The sequence below is a fragment of the Tiliqua scincoides genome, chromosome 9, assembly GCF_035046505.1.
Source record: "Tiliqua scincoides isolate rTilSci1 chromosome 9, rTilSci1.hap2, whole genome shotgun sequence".
In the NCBI taxonomy this organism is placed as follows: domain Eukaryota; kingdom Metazoa; phylum Chordata; class Lepidosauria; order Squamata; family Scincidae; genus Tiliqua; species Tiliqua scincoides.
This window is the reverse complement of record NC_089829.1, coordinates 16,201,029-16,217,684: the sequence shown is the minus strand read 5'-3', so window position 1 is coordinate 16,217,684 and position 16,656 is coordinate 16,201,029. Positions and strand designations below refer to the sequence as shown.

Here is a 16,656-nt window from a genome sequence, read left to right as displayed (position 1 = left end):
ACCTGTGGGGAAAGGTTGTGGTGTATATACAGGTGGCCACAATAGCACAGATTTGCCCAGTGAGAAATATATATGTCATCCACTTGTGCAAGTCTCATGCAGGTGGCAGCACGTAGAGGCTGGACTGCATGTGCACAGTTTAAATTCCTGTGACCCTGGGCTCTGTGGCAGAGCATAGGCAGAAGTCCCTAGTTCATTCTCAGACCTCTCCACACCCCCACTGAAAGGAAAAAGACCATTCTGTCTCAATGTGCCCTCAACAAGCCATGCTGGCCAAGCAAGCAAGGTCACCAGCCTGAGCCAGAGGAGGCACTGCCTCCACTGATTGTCCATCTCCAGCCTTTGTTATTGTATTGCACCAAGAACACACAACCATTTCCTCCCTGTAATCAGCTGCTGAGATCAGAGCAGTCTTGAAACATACTTCATGTGGTGAAACACACCCTTGCCAGCAATATTTTCAAGAGGTTTCTTAGGAAGTACAGGAAAAAGGAGCAGGTTGCATACGCAGCTCTTCCGGAGCCTGCTGAGAAGGCCAAGATGCAGCACATCTGTGACCACCACTCCACACACAACTCTTGTGCCTCCTTTTTACCACATTAAGGCCCATTAATTCTACTGGCACTGGTGCAATGCAAGGAGGTTCTAGAAAGGGGTTAGCACAGGAACATTTCCCCTCATTTTGCACACTGTTTGGGAGTGGATGAGTCCAACCACCCAATTCTCATTGCTCACTTAGGCCCAGTCTTGCAGCACCTTCTCTTGCCTCATAGCTCCAGCTCTCTTGAACAAGCCCAGTTCGCTGCCATTAGCTGTAGGGTTGCAGCAGCACTGCAAGAGAGCAAAGGGGGCTTGCCTTAGCTCCACAGGACTTACATCAGTCTAACGTCACCCTGCTGACCTTTAAACTAGCTGTCATGACAGTTTGGGGCAGGCTTACTCTTCATCTGAAGGGTCAGGCCCCAGCTGGCAGCATACCTGGCCCTACTTCTACCACATCTCTGCCCCTACAAAAGTGCCTCTCTCAGCCAGTTGCATCTGCTCCTGTGGAAGGTGGACTCTGCCCTTCTAACATATGCTCTGCTGAATGCTTGGCTGAGCTATAGCAATGGACTCCCCTCAAAGGAGTTCCACTGGGGCAACACTTGCCAAAGAGCACAATGCAGTGCTACTTCTTAAGCGACTGCCCTGGCTACCAGCAAGTTGTGGCTAAAACCTTGAAAAGCCCCGATCAGCCTGGCTGAAGGAGTGCTTCTACTCTTGTGGTGCTCCTTTTGTGCCTTGACAGCCACAAGACAAGCCCCATGGATGCTGACCACCCACAGGGCCGCCTATGTGTAGCACCCACTTGTTGGAACAATAAGGCAAGGTGGGCTCAGCTGGCTACCTCCCCTCCTGAGAGGAGGCTGATCAAGACCTTCAGGGGCTGGGGGGAGGTTCAGAAGGGAACTGTTACCAGAGCTGCTTGGAAAACCACAAGATGTAGTTTTATTTTGTTAACATTATAGCTTTATACCTGATTTTGTGCAACCTGCCTTGGGGCCTTAATAAAACCCTAGGAGCACATCAGACCCAGAACAGGCTTCTCCTTGAGCTATCATGTGTCACACACAGGCTTGCACTGGGCGAGAGGAGAAGCTGCTCGGTGGCCCCTCAAGAGACAGGATGGGTAGGGGGAAGCAACTTATCCTGGACCACACAAGGCAGGCCTGTATTTCAGCTCTGAAGAATGCAAATCACAGTCCACATAACTACTCAGTCCTGGACCCTGGATTTAGAGCAACTGAGGCAGTTGGTACAGGGCACAACGTCAAACCTACGTACTGGGGGGAAAACTGTGCTCAAACTTTGGCAGTCCTGTTTGCCCAGGTTAGCAAAAATCTAGCCCTGTAGAGGAGAAAGAACAAGTAAAAGATGGGTATTAAGCATATTTATATACCACTTTTCAACAAAGTAGCTCACAAAGCTGTTTATGTAGCTGAACAAACATGCAGGTCAAGGACTGGCAGCAGTAGCTGCTGATCAGAAGGGAAGCAGTGATCCACCCCCATTTTTTGCTTCCTGGTAAATCCCTGCATGTATGAAAATGAAGGTGATGAGTAATCTGGTAGGCCCTGCGCTTCCTCTGAAGAGATACTTCTGCGATAGTCATTTGGCTTCCATTTGCATGGGCTGAGAAATCAAACGACCTCATTTGGTAAACAAACACATTGCTTTCCATGGAGCTCAGAGGCCACTTTGCATCCATGTCTCTGCAACTGTACTTGGAAAGCACATGGGGGGAAAGCAGAGGCTGTTGTTTCTGGCCCACCCTCAGAGACCACTCATAACACCCAGGGCCTGGTGCCTTCTTTTACTGTACTCCAAGAATGAATTTTAAATCCTGAAATTGCACAAGCAAGACATGTTCCACGATGTGCTCTCCAATAACAAGATACATCCATCACCACTGAGAAGAACAAGGAGTCCTATACTCAGGAATGAGATCACAGCACCACCTGAAACATGTTGGGTTTCCAAATTCCCTCCTTGAGAGAGGAAATGTAGAAGTGTTTGTGGCCAACTTGATTCAGTTTGACCCTCATTGGTTGAAAAGGGATTTGGACTTAGAGCAGTGAGCCAAAACTATAATGCCAGGCCCAGATCCGATGAAAACGCCCATGCACCCCAGTGTCTCGAGATTTAAGTGAGAAGTTTCACATGTTCTTAGCTCAAGAATGCCCTCATGGAGTTGCCAGATGCAAAAGGAGAAACAGGAGGAGGATGCAGCCAACCCAAAGAGGACCTGCACAGACTAGCTAGGAATGGACACATTCTAGAGATTACAGTGTATTATGTTTTCAAGCTGCACACAGTTGTCAAATATTTAAGATACCGGGGTACTTATTTCCTGCCTTTCCTGTCCCCATCAGGAGGTGGGCCAGGGCAGCTCACAGCCTTCCTTTATACATACCTCTATAGATACAAAGTGAGGCTGCACAGAAACAGTGTCCACCAACCCCCATAATCACACTGCAGACTGCAGGCATCTGCATCTGTTTGAGGAATGCTATGCCCATTTTATTAGCCAAGCAATGAAGTTAAACTTGACCAAAATGCACACCTGTCTAGCAAACGGGAAACTCAGGTGGGGGTCATGATTACTAGTAGCTTAAAATGCCCCCACGCCTTCCATCTTCACCTTACGATGTCATCACTGCAAAATGGCCAGGGAAGTGACAAAGGAATAAATTCAAATTGAATTGTAAATTCAATTGTAAATTGTAAATTCAAATTTCAATGGTAAATTAAAAACTCCTAAGAAGGAACCACAGACAAAATGATCACACAAGGCTCTTGCACAGAGTTCTTCTTTTACTGGAGGGAAAGGAGGCTCCAGAAACACCAAAAGGATATTAGGAATAGCACGTTCTACTTGCACACCTGTTTCTCAAAATGGCTTCCAAGCAGCTCTACAGACAAAAGCGATCCAGCTCAACTTTATTCCCACCTCTGAGTTTACACACAACTGTTATTCTCATCCTGCTGATTAAGGAGAGAGTCCCACACTACACTGCCAGTGCTTCAAGGGAAACAAGACACTCAGTGACTTCTGCCCTAGTCTTTCAGGACGAGGGGGGCCTTCACCTGGTCAGCCACTTCCTTCCCCAGCAGTGTTTCCACAATGGCAAGGCCAAACTCAAAGCTGGTGCCAGGGCCCCGGCTGGTGAGGATGTGCCCGTCCTTCTCCACCCGGTTCTCAGAGTATTTGTAGTGACCTGAAGGAGGAAACACAAAAGACAGAAGTAGTGTCGGGGCAGGGACTGGCCAGTTCAACACACTGGAGCAGAGGAGAGCTCTTGAGCTCAGTTGTCTTTGTCCACTGTAGCAGTGAGACAAGCTGTAAGCCTGGATACCTGAACAGAAAATCTCAGCACACATTGGCTCAGGCATTTATTAGCAACAGCTTGGTTTCATGTCTCCTCACTCTTGCTTCCAAAGGACTGTGGTTGCCAACAATTATGAACACAGAGAATAAGCAAGAAAAACCAGACATAAATGCAAATCCCAGTCAAGAAAGAGCAGTCCAATAACTACAATAGAACAGTCTTGCCCCCCAAATGCTTCCTGAGGGTTCAGAGAGAACTCTTGGGAGAAAAAGTAGCTATCAGGCCCAGACAGAGGGCTGAGCAGGACAAATCCCTTCTCCCCTACACAGGACCGGCAATGGCGTCCCACCATTGTGGCTGATCTAGGCCTGGTGGCTTGGGCCACTTCCTGCTTTTGTGGGTCTTTGAGCCAGATCTGTGGAAGGAGCTGAGCAACCTCTGAAGAGGCTAACTAGGAGTTGTCATGTTATGACAGCTCTCGGACCCCATTCAAGTGGCAACGGTCAGTGTCTCAGGACATTAGTTGGGCATGCCCCCTCCTTGGCCTGCAGGATGTGGGTGGACAGGAAGTGAAAGTTGGAAGAAAGAATCGGTCAGGCTTTACATTAATTTTTACTTATTTTACTTGGGCGTTGACCACCAAGATTACACTTTGGGATGGCTTATGTGAAAACCAGAACCTCCTGGAGGCAGAAGTTTGGCAGGGCCAACAGTTCTGTTGAGACAGCCCTTCTGTACTGAGGACCATCTCCCATTTCCCTGCCCCACTAAGACAAGGATGGGCTTTAATTCCGCATTTTATGCCACTGAGCCAGAACATTAATCTCTCCTGTCCTTCAAGCCTATCATGCAGGAATGGCAGCGCACTATTTTAGGGACATGCCTGCAACTTCCTTACAACCCTGAATTCAAGTGCACATAGCAAGAACTTCCTAGAACAAGGCTCTCATTCCCATGTACACCCCCCACACCTACCTCCGTTCATCATTTTGTCCTTGGCCAGTGGGTGTGTTGTCACTTGGCTCCCAAATCCTATTCCATGGGCCAGCAGAGCAGTGGGACCTACAAGCGCAAAGATGGTCAAGGCTGTTACTTGTACAAGCTTTGCAGTCATCATGGAGAGCACACTTTGGGAAGGATTAAAAATATACAGTTGAACAGCTTCAATACACTAGTGCGGAAAGCGGAAAAACTTTACAGGTAAGAAAAAATAAGACTGAAAACAATCTGTCCCAAATATATGAATGCATCCCTACTTGAAACTATCTAAATGTGAGTGACAGGTGGGCTGACCTGTACAAATAATGGAAGACTGGAGAAGTACCTCAGGAAGGTTAAGACCTCATAGGCTGCACACAAGCATTATGTTATTCATGATGGGCCTCCTCTGGAAGTGCATCCATTCCACTAAGTGTATGTAGCAAAAGCCAGCTGTGCACAGCACTGACTGGCTGGTGCCAGTCCAGCAACAATCCACCTTCTCATTCCAGGACAGTTTTGTAACTTTTGAAATTTTACTTTATTAAAGAAAAGGTGATGAAAGAACAAGTGTGTGTGTGATGCTGTAAAAAAAAGGGGGGGGGCGTCTAGCACAGGATGAGCAGGACAAGGCTGACAAATGAACACAGGCTGAAATTGCTGACCTGTCTGCCTGCACCTTTGACATAAGTGAAGGCAGGAGAAAGCTAGGTGCATTCACCCTGCCTAGGACAAAACTACAGTAGCTGTGTTAATGTTTTTACACAGTCCTACAGAACAATCTTAAACCAGGCACTGTGGAAAGTAAAGGTTTGTGGGAGTTATGAATATTTTAAAGGCTACTTTTTTCCATAACTGGTGACACAATACTTGTCACACGTGGGCTTTCAACAAGTCAGAAGCAGATTCAGTCTGGTTAAAGTAAAAAGGTTTACTTTACAGGGGAAAAAAGGTTACAGGAAGTCAGCTAATGCCTTCTGGGGCACAGTACCCAGTCTCCTATTTCTTTGAAATTTCTTTCAAGTCTGACTTTGTGGAGCTAGCTCCTCAAAACTCCAGGCAAGCTTAAAAACTACTGCCTAGGCAGCCCTGAAGTTCAACCTACAACTCATCAGGCCTCAGACCTGCTTTCTGAACCAGTTTTCAAAAAGTACGGAGGTCAAGGTTTAGACCGCTAAAAAGTATTTATTAACAGGAAATGAAAGCTGAGAGCAGAAACACACAGAGACGCAAGAGGAGAAAAGGTTCCTGCCCCCACACACACACTCTGAGTTACAGAACGAGACACCAACAGGGCCTGTGCAGAACTTCCTGACACCAGTGAGTGCCATTTGGATTTTCCACTTCAGTCACTGGCCCCACATTCAGGTCATCCAAATTCCTGCACCAGATTTTTAAAAAGAAAGATGTAAAAATGTCTGAAGAGAATTCAGGAGGACAGCTGTGATTGAGGTACAACTCCATGGGAAGAGCAAGGGCAACAGCATTGGGGTGTGTTCAGCCTAGCTCAAGGAAAGGATTTGGGGCTTGTGGGCCATTTATTTTCTTTTTGGGTGCCAGTGAGGGACTATGAGCACTTCCAGGATAGAGACTGACAAAGGCTCTCTTTTGCCCCAAGTGACCTTGCAACAGGTCTGCTGGATTTCACCCAGTCTCACAGGAACTAGTGCACCTCTAAAAAGCACAGGGAGAGCACACTGTGGCAAGGCAGACATTATATTTTCTCTGACCCCCCCCCCCCCCCACATGCATAGACAAGACAAGGCTTGGGATTAAAAAGACATAGGCAGAATTCCTGAAATACACCAGCAGGGCTGCCCTCTATCCCAGAGGACTAAAAAGGGGTCCTGGGCCTCATTCTGCTGGGGTTCCACACACTTCCTCTAGCCCCCAACCCCCCCACAAGCACACTATCAGGCTTTCTTGAAAAGCATTTTCATTGAGCTATATAGCAAGCAGGCAATCTTGCAGCAGCTCCCGCCTCCATACTGGCAAACAAGCAGTTGGCAACATTCAGATGTTGCCAAATCCTGCAACAGAGCTGGGGGGGTTCCCCAAGGACAAGGTAGAATTACATGCAATCCCCGTGCAGCTGGGCAGTTGCACAAGCAATGTTTCTTCCAACAAAAGTGTGTGAGAAGTAAACAGCTGTACAGGGGCTGGGCACCCTTCTTGCACTGCCAGCTTCTGCCTCAGCACCAGTAAACCTCCTGAACTTTCCAGTCAAGCCTTGCCTGTGTCTGAGAAAGGGAGCTAGAACAGCTCCAGCAACTCTCCATGGCCACCCTGTAATCCTAAACTCACAGCTGCTAAGGCCAAGAGGTCTGAGAAGGTCAAGGTGCTCCATAAATTGCGCAGTTCTGCCAGGGCCAGGGAACTTTTCGCTAGCTTAGCAATCGAAGGACCACAAGGAACAGCAATTTTTCCATCATAGCCATATGGTTCTAACAGCATGTCAGAAGCCATAGAAAGGGAACACAGTGAGGCTTCTCAGAGTTTAATTTTGCATGGTCCTGCCCCATCTCTGAGGAGCTACAGAGGGGTGCCAAGGTAGTCTCCCTTCTGAGTACCAGGCAGACCTAGCCCTGAGACAGAACAAGAACATCAGGTCATGGGAAGGGAAAGAGGCACCACTCCTGAGCACAGTACCCAGGCCAGCGGTGCAAGGGGGCACGCCTCTCTGAGCACATCAAGAGATCATATCTTTGATATGCGTTCCAGAATGGGCAGAAAACACACGAGACAGCTATATGCAGTTCTCAGAATTCTCATTTGTAAAAAAAATCCCAGGAGGGCAGCAGGCCAAGATTAGTCATGCTGGTCAAACCACAGGCACAAGCAAGCCAAGCCTCAACACAAGAAGTGCAAAGAAGAGGGTTCCATTCCCCTGTACCTGCGCAGATGGCGGCAATCAGCCCTTTCCTGGCATCCTGGTCCTTCAAGACATCCTTCACCGCAGGAGACTGCAAAGAAAGAAGGGGAAGGAGACTTGGTTAAGGGACAGCTCCATGCAGGCTGTGGGGGGGGGGGGGGGAAGGCAGGGCAGCTGCCATTATCTCACAGGTCTTTTCAAAAAAGGGGTCAGCTATGCAGGCAGAAATCAGAAGGGGAAATGCATTCGGTGTAAGATACCGTAAGGATATCCCTCCATCATATGACCAAAGTCTTAAGGTATTCAAGGGGAAGGGATGGCAGCATTGTGCATTCTACCCACAAGAGGAGATGTGTGCTCCAGTACAAGAAAGTTGGAGCATACACAGCCTCAGGAGTTGGGGAGCGAAGAAAGCAAGGAGACAACAGAAAGAGAGGCAGCTGGAGCATCCAAGACAACATGAACAAGGGGGAGAGGAGACTTGTGATGCTCCCAATGGCAAAGCCACATGCACCAAGAAATATGTGTGACACTTCTGTGGCCACCACATCCCATACAACACTCCTCAGTTGCTTTGGAAAACCATCTTCATCTGGCCCTTTGTTGGGGTTTGCAGGGGAAGAGAACACAAGAGCTGCCTCATGGGATAAATGCAGGTTCACCTAGGCGCTCCAATGGCCAGCTAGGTACTTCTGGGGCACCGACAAGCAAAGTAACCCCTTCCCCTCTAATTGTTCCCAGCATCTGTTACTGACAGGTACTGAGTGTCCTGAGCATGCCATGCTGCTATTTAGCCACTACAACTAAGAGCTGCTGGCAGAAGAAATGTTATTTTCCATAAGCTTAGATAGCTCAGGCAAAACCAGAACAAACTAGCAGCAATCATGAAACTCCTCTCAGTTTGCTGCAGATCTTCACAAATCTGCAAGACTTTAAGAGAGAGGATGCCCCACTGACTGACATGCAGTGGGACACAAGGGTCTCACAGCTGGAAAGAAATTTCAGCATTTCCACATGTGCCTATTTTTACCTCCGACAAGTTCTGAGCTCCCAGGTTCCCTCCTGGCAAGACCACCACATCATAGGGACCCTAAAAACAGGAAGAGAGGCCAGGAACGGTTTCAGAGCAGAGGAGATAAATGATTTCACTGAAAAATGCTCAGAGCAAGACAACATGAGAAGCTAGCCATTCTGAAGCCAAAGGCAATGCAACCCTTTGGTTTCAATCGGCTGAGAGCTAGGATTGTGCCACTGGCCTTTCCCTCATAAAGGTCCTGCCTAGCAGAATGTGTCATGTGCCACTCCAGCCTGCAGCAAGTGGCAACCAAAAGCTATGGATGTATCAGCATCACCACTGCCTATGAGTGACCAAGTTCCAGTCACCTGCAGACACCTCCAGAGCCACTGGCAAGATGGCAGAAGCTGCATTCCCTTGAGTTTCACAGGCCAAGGAGGTAGCCTGGGGCTGCTGCAGTCAGGCAGAGGAGAGCGCCCAATATTTACCCAAGGAGAGGTCAAACAGCACTTATCAAGGGGGGCATGGCACAAACAATAGCCAGGCCCCAGAGTGAGTCAAATGCAGTGCTATCTCCTAGGAAGGCCTGAACTGATGGCTCTTAGGCAGCGGCACTGAGGACTGCTCACTCCCATTTGCTTGGGGAATACTTCCAAACTCCAACCCAACTTTGGCATCTCCCCCACTGCAAGGCCCTGATCTAAACCAGGCTACACGCACACACAAGGCATAACTGTGCACACAGCCCCTCTTCAATCATGAGCAGAAACTCTGAGGAACTCTCCAGCTATTCAGCATTTTTCCCTATTTGTGTCAACATTTCATAAACCACATTTCTGCTCCCAGAAAGGCACTGCTAAGGGACAAGTGCTATGTTCCCCCAACCATGGACACCAAGTTAAGGTGCACCAGGGCTCAATACTGCTCCCTGACTACCGGCCTGGCCTCTGACAAAGTACCAGAGATGAGTCACTGGGCAGGTTGCATGTTCCATGGCAAGGAACCATACCAGCAGTTCAGTGGGACCAACCTCTTTCCGGGCATCTTCCAAACTCTTATCTGGACAAATGACCACGTCACGGCTACACTGCACAGGATCTTTCCCAGCCAGGCCTGCCACTGTCACATTGATCTGAGGAGAAACCAAACAGCTTGCCTGAGCGGGTACAAGCCATCTGCAGAATTAAGGTTCCAAACTTCCCACCCAGCAGTAAGAGCCAGCCCACAGAAACAGTAACCCTTTCTGAACTGTACCACTTCAAAATGGAGAGGGGGATGCATGATAGACAACAACTCACACATACATATAAAAATCCCCTCTGTTCACACAGAACCAGAAAGTCATCAAAGATTATTCACACTGAACCTTCTATCCCAGTGGTTCTCACACATTTAGCATCAGGACCCACTTTTTAGAATGAGAATCTGTCAGGACCCACCGGAAGTGATGCATGACCAGAAGTGACATCATCAAGCAGGAATTTTTTTAACAATCCTAGGCTGCAATCCTACCCAGGATTGTCCCATTTACTATCATGGTTAAAAGTATATACATAGTAGCTTGTATCCCCTGGGGGCTGGGGATAAGAATAGACCCTCAGTTTGGCTGTACTTGTCGTAAGAGGCGACTAAACAGCCACCGGGTAGATGGGACTCGTCAGCCTGGGAAGGCAGCTCATCTGAGAGAAGGAAAACTCTGATCCCAAACCTCCACTGCCTTGTGGCTACATCCAGTTATGGAAAAGGCTTCAGGAGTCAACCTCGAGGCAAAATCCGGAGTCGGAGTCCCTGAGGCAGTTCATGGCTGAACACAGTCACGTTCTGGCAACTCCTGCGACGCCGCTGGAACCAACCGTATTGGCTTCTGCCTTTCCATTGGACCATTTCAGCGACATGGAGAGGGGGGATTTGCTGCATGGGTAACAGCCTATCCTCCATACCTACTTTACCCAGGCTTTGCGCACTGGAGAGGACACTCTGTTCCAGAACCACCATTCAGAGCGTGACACCATAGTCTTCCGAGACTGAAGGATGCCAACATTAGTAGCTTGTTAAAAGTACAGGTCTGTAACATTTTCCCAAATGCAGTCACATACCATGGAAGCATCAAGTCTAATACATTAAAAACAAAATACTGAAATGAATGGGGACCCACCTGAAATTGGCTTGCGACCCACCTAGTGGGTCCTGACCCACAATTTGAGAAACACTGTTCTACCCAACACACCAGTCTTCTACATACTGAGAAATCAGGTCTTCTGTGGGGGAAGAATATATAACCTCCCCCCTGCCTGAAATGGTACAGTCTAGAACAGAGTTTTCACACCACTTGTTCTTGGTATAGATCAAGTCACACCAAAACATTTGCAATGGAAGGATCCTATCCAGAGGGGCAGCCTTTGGACACTGGGTCTTTTCCTGTACTTCTCATGCATGCAGAGAAGAGGGACCTTCCACAGGCCCCTTCTGAACTGCAGCCTGGAGCTCTGTGGTTCTAGGTTAGGTGAGGTACACAAGGGGTACACAAGGAAAACCAACTCCTGCATTTCCCCCACCAGGCTGAACATGCCCTTCTGTTCACCACTGAGGAACCTGCAGTTCTCACTGACAGTTCGGTAACTCCTTCCACAGGTACCTCAGAAGCCAGCTCCTTGCGCCAGACATACTCACACCGGCCCTTCGCATGACGTCTGTGGGGATCACCGTTTCCATCTCCTCAGCTCCCTTTGCCAGAATCACCAGGGCTCTTTTGGAAGCCATTTCAAGGGCAAGGAGCTGGTGTGCTTAGACACAGGACGCTTATTGTGGCAGGGTCCCTTAGCACTGCACAAAAGCAAGAGACAGCGTGAAGCAGGTTGCAGGTTCCATGTGCATGCACACAATCTTATTTACACAATATAGCAGTAAGGCTATGCATTGCTGAAGCCTTTCTGGGAAGCCTTTGAAAATATAGCCCTTAAGCACTGGGCAGTGCCTAGTCCTGAAGCAACATACCCAGAGACAAGGTGGGTGGGTGGGTTTCCTGTGCAAGCTGGGCAGATCATGGCCTCCAGGCAGCAATTCATATTAAAACATAAGTACTACAAATACAGTTAAATCAACTAGAAAGATCAATGCCAGCACATGAAAGACCCAGAAGGCCCCCTCCCTTTAACCACTAGAGTGATCCAATCTCAGTAGAGAATGAAGTGGCCTTAGGGAAGTTCCTGACATTTTTCAGAAGCAGCTCCATGCATAACATATGTAGCTTGCCCAGCCAGAAAAAGCTGCACTAGGGGCACAACAGATATACTTTAGAACAGAGTAAAATATGAAGACCTACAAAGAGAGAGGAGCACACCAGAGAATGTGGGTTGATTGGCCAGAACAAGCAGAAAACATGGGTGTCCACAGAGCATACCTTGAAGCCCCAGGCTTTCTGAAAAACCTGCCAGCCTTAATATCTCTTCTTGGCTCTTTCATCTGCCCTGATCAACAGAGGAAGGGAAGGAACAAACAGTGCAAGATAATCAAGGCTCAGGGACCCTCACCAAAGAGGTGAGGCCCAGTACTGTCAGACAATCTGCAGCTTCAAACCTGAGCTCCTCAGGGAACCTTGGCTGGGTGCCACCAGGACCTAGCCATTTGCTCACTTGGAACTTATCTACTCACTTGTCCCTTTTCTTGGACTCAGTGCTTCACAAAGACCCTTCCCCCCCCCCAAATGGTCCATTCAGGCACAGGTATCTGCCCTGCATTTTCTGCAGAGAAGACAGATGCAAAGCTTCTGTCTATGACACACGCAGCAGATACCTAGCTGTGTCTCTATACTCCAAATCAAGACTTTTCTTGCCTTTAAACAGCCTTGGATTTAGAGAACACTTTAAGGTGCTTACAATCATGCACCCAAAAGCACTGAACTTGCAACTCAGGGCACCCCCATCTTCTGTTCACACAGGCCGCCAGCATTTTCTGCCTCCTTGCACACCACAATTCCTTGCAATATTATCACCTGAAGAATATTACCCCCATTTTAAGTCATTTCTGCCCAGTGCTGCATATATGCAACAGGGATCAAATGTGTACACCTGTGGGCTGGGCAGAAATGAGTTAATTATTGCCATTGCAGTTTGTCCAATGGCTTTGGAAGCCTGCCAAAGATGCAACAGACATTGCTTTGAGAGGTAGAGTGAGACAGAGTGGCAAGGGGTTTGAGGTAGAATGACCCCTGGATATACAACCAGCCAAGTATTTATTGTGCTTCTATGTGGCTAGACCTCTGTAAATTAAAATTAAATTAAATTAAACAAATTTTAAAAAATTAAATTAAAAAAAATTAAATTAAAATGTGTCCCTGTTTATGGATTGGTCTGTCTGTCATTCAGCAGTCTGGCCTTCTAATTAAGCCATTGGGAAAAATATATAGAAAAAAATATAGAGAGAACTGAGCTGGCAAAGAAGTGCCCAGCTCCAGAGAATATGAGCCATGCTTCAGTTCCACTAATTTCGCAGAGGTTCAGAAGAGTTGCCACTGACTCATCCCATTTCAATAGGTCTTGGTGGGCTGGGGCACATTAGAAGCCGGAACCAAACCACATCTTATCACAGTTGTTATTTCCTTATTTCTTCACTGCTTAAGGCAGGGGGGCTCCAGGAAGAGTTCAGTCAGTTTACTACTAGATTAACTTTTATCTAGAAAATCCACTGTGGTCAGGTAGAGCAAAGAAGAGCAATCAGCAAAGCTGTAACAGTCAATCAAGACAAAAATCAAATAAATGCCTTCCTTACAAGGAAAGGTCTCAGTGTGGGACCTGACTGAGGTTTATAACAAATATGAGCCAGAGTAAGACACAATAGTGACATGTTCAGCTTCCTCTCTCCCAACACTAGAACCAGGCAGGAATCACAGAACATCAGAGATGGGAGAGACTTTGAAGGTCATCTACTCCAACACCCTGCTCAGTGCAGGTGACCGCAACAACATCCCTGATGGGTGGCCATCCAGTCTCTGCTTGGAAAGATCCAACAAGGGATAGCTCACAACTGAGCAAGGCATAGTTCCAGGGCTGGCTATTACAGTCAAGAAATTCTTTCTCATGCATGCCTAGTCTAAATTTACATCCCAGCAGTTTCAACTCATTAATTTTAATCCTGCCATTGGGAACTCCTTGAAGCTGACTTGTGGGAAATTCAGAGCAGGCAGAAGGAAGGGCTTCTTCACACACACAGCAAAAACTGCGGTGGTTGTTGGGTGGCTTCAAAAAGGGATTAGGCCAATTCAGAGGACCAAAGGTCAATCAATGGCTACTAATTTGTTTCTCCAAATTCCCTCCTCTTTGCAAATGCTGCTCCCTCACATTCTGCTTGTGGGCCCCCAGGAGCAGCTGGGGAAAGAGGATTATTATCTATTAAGAGAAGATTGGCCTGATCCAACAGGGCCATCTAATGCAGTGATTTTCAACCAGTGATACAGGTACTGCCAGTGGTACTGGAAGTGGTGTCTGGTGGTACTCACAGAAGAACATAAGAGCCCTGCTGGATCAGGCCAAAGGCCCATCTAGTCCATCTTCCTATAGTTCACAGAGACCCACCAGATGCCTCAGTGAATACACAAGAGACCTGCATCCTGTTGCCACACCCTTAGATCTGACGTACTGAGGTAGCCCACCTCTAAAACCAGGAAGTTGCACATACCCATCACAGCTTGTAACCTGTGATGGACTTTTCCTCCAGAAATTGGCCCAGTCCACTTTTAAACGCATCTAGGCCAGATGCCATAACCGCATCCTGTGGCAAGGAGTTCCACAGACTAATGACACACTGGGTAAAGAAAAAAAATTTTTTGGTCTGTCATAACTCTCCCATCACTCAATTTCCAAACCCTCACAAGACCCCTGGGCATCTGCCTGGCAGCAACAGCAGGAACAGGACACAACAAACAGCAGTAGGAGGTTCAGTACTGTGGGCTGAGCCCCAAAGCATGCTTTTGCTGGTAAAAGCCCTCCCATCCACCCTGTGCCTCTTAATGGTGTTTGTTGCATCACATCTGGCATCCCAACCCAGCAGTAACTGCCGATGCCATCATTGCCAGTTACTTCTGGCGGTACTTTGAATAGATGGACCATGTGAAGTGGTACAGCGGAGGACAAACCTTGAGAAACACTGCTCTAATGCAGGGGTGTCCAAAGTTTTTGGCAGGAGGGCCACATCATCTCTCTGACACTGTATCAGGGGCCGGGGAAATAAAGAATTAATTTACATTTCAAATTTGAATAAATTTACATAAGTTTACATAAATGAATATATTAAAGATGAACTTATATGGATGAATCACGGTCTTGCAATAGCTCAAGGCTTATAAGAGGCCTTGCAAAAAGCAAGACTGACCTTTCCTTAGCTGCCGCTGCTGCATCACAGATGTGAAAGAGCAAGCAGTGAAGGGAGCTCTCATCCCACAGCTCACATGAGAGGTCAAACAGTCGCCCTCACACTGAGAGAAGTTGCATTGGGCCAGTGTGGGCTTCAACAAATCTCCGGAGGGCCAGAGGCTCATTGGAGAATGGGGGCTCTCTGAGGGCCACATTGAGAGGCCTTGAGGGCCGCAAGTGGCCCCCGGGCCGGGGTTTGGGCACCCCTGCTCTAATGTGATGCAACTCTGCAGGAGGGGGAGAGGGTCCTCCTCCCATCCAGCACCCCGAAGGTGTGAACGCTCACACAGGAGGGTCAAAAGGAGGACAGTGAGCCTCAAGGCTATCAGAGCCCAATCCTATGCATGTCTACTCAGAAGAAAGTCCCATTATAGTCAATAGGGCTTACTCCCAGGTAAGTATGGATAGGATGGCAGCCTTACAGCCCAATCCCATGCATGTCTACTTAGAACTAAGTCCTATTATAGTCAGTAAAGTTTACTCCCAGGTAAGTGTGGATGACTGCAGCCTTACAGCCCTATCCTATGCATGTCTACTCAGAACTAAGTCCCACTGACTGCATTCAATGGAGCTTACTCCCAGGTAAGTATGGATAGCACTGCAACCTCAGAGCCCAATCTGAGCATGTCTCAGGCTGCAATCCTATTCACACTTATCTGGGAGTAAGCCCCACTGACTATAACGGGACTTACTTCTGAGTAGATATACATAGGATTGGGCTCTGATAGCCTTGAGGCTCACTGTCCTCCTTTTGACCCTCCTGTGTGAGCGTTCACACCTTCAGGGTGCTGGATGGGAGGAGGACCCTCTCCCCCAACTGCAGAGTTGCATCACATTAGAGTATGCTGGGGGGGGGGGCTCAGAGAGTGAGCCTTGAGAGTGGGTCCAGCGCTGGAGTTATAGGCCTGGAGCGAGGGTGCAGGCGGAGCGTTCTCACGACCCCCTTCCACGCACATGCGAGTCACTTCTCCAACCAGCCCCCCCCCCCCGGACAGCAAGAAGGCGACCGTGCAGGGGCCACGCTTTTGCACGGCTTCCTTCCACTCCCCGCCCCCGTCCTTCTTACGTGCAAGCCAGCCAGCTGCCTGCCTTTCCGACTCTGCTCTGCGGGGCGCGCCTCCGTCCTTCCTTCCTCCCCAACCTGCCGGGCGCTCACAGCGCCCTCGTGCGAGCCAGCCCAGGACAACCGGGCGGGAGCGCGCCCCAGCGCTGCCAACTCTTAACCCGTGCAGCGCTGCACGCCCGAATTGACAAAGGACGGCTCCTCTGCCCAGTCCTATACATGCCTGCATCGGATTTTGTGAATACTGTAAAACTGTTATACAAAGGTGCCACTGTGACTCCTCAATTTAGCGGCTGGAGAGGTAGTCCGGTTCCTCTCTTATCAGGAGTGAGGCAGGGATGTCCCTTGAGTTCTTTATTGTATGTATTAGCATTGGATCCTATCTTGGCTAAAATCCATCTAGATAAAGGTATAACTGGTATATATTTACCAATACCAGGTAATTTAGGATT

The 16,656-nt window shown here is 48.3% G+C and overlaps 1 protein-coding gene across 2 annotated transcripts; it reads right to left on the bottom strand.

The window, feature by feature from the left end:
* Nucleotides 1-3,334: 3,334 nt before the first annotated feature.
* On the bottom strand, nt 3,335-16,294 carry PARK7 (Parkinsonism associated deglycase). 2 transcript variants are annotated; one of them, XM_066637291.1, is made up of 7 exons: nt 16,208-16,294; nt 11,405-11,557; nt 9,765-9,866; nt 8,750-8,809; nt 7,741-7,810; nt 4,845-4,931; nt 3,335-3,758 (listed from the first exon to the last, which is right to left on the bottom strand). In XM_066637291.1, exons 2-7 carry the CDS (start codon nt 11,492-11,494, stop codon nt 3,598-3,600), a joined length of 570 nt encoding a protein of 189 aa, XP_066493388.1. In that variant the 5' UTR covers nt 11,495-11,557; nt 16,208-16,294; the 3' UTR covers nt 3,335-3,597. The 2 variants fall into 2 exon arrangements, with proteins under 2 accessions (XP_066493388.1, XP_066493389.1); XM_066637292.1 differs by lacking the exon at nt 16,208-16,294 and adding an exon at nt 12,135-12,177.
* Nucleotides 16,295-16,656: the final 362 nt, after the last annotated feature.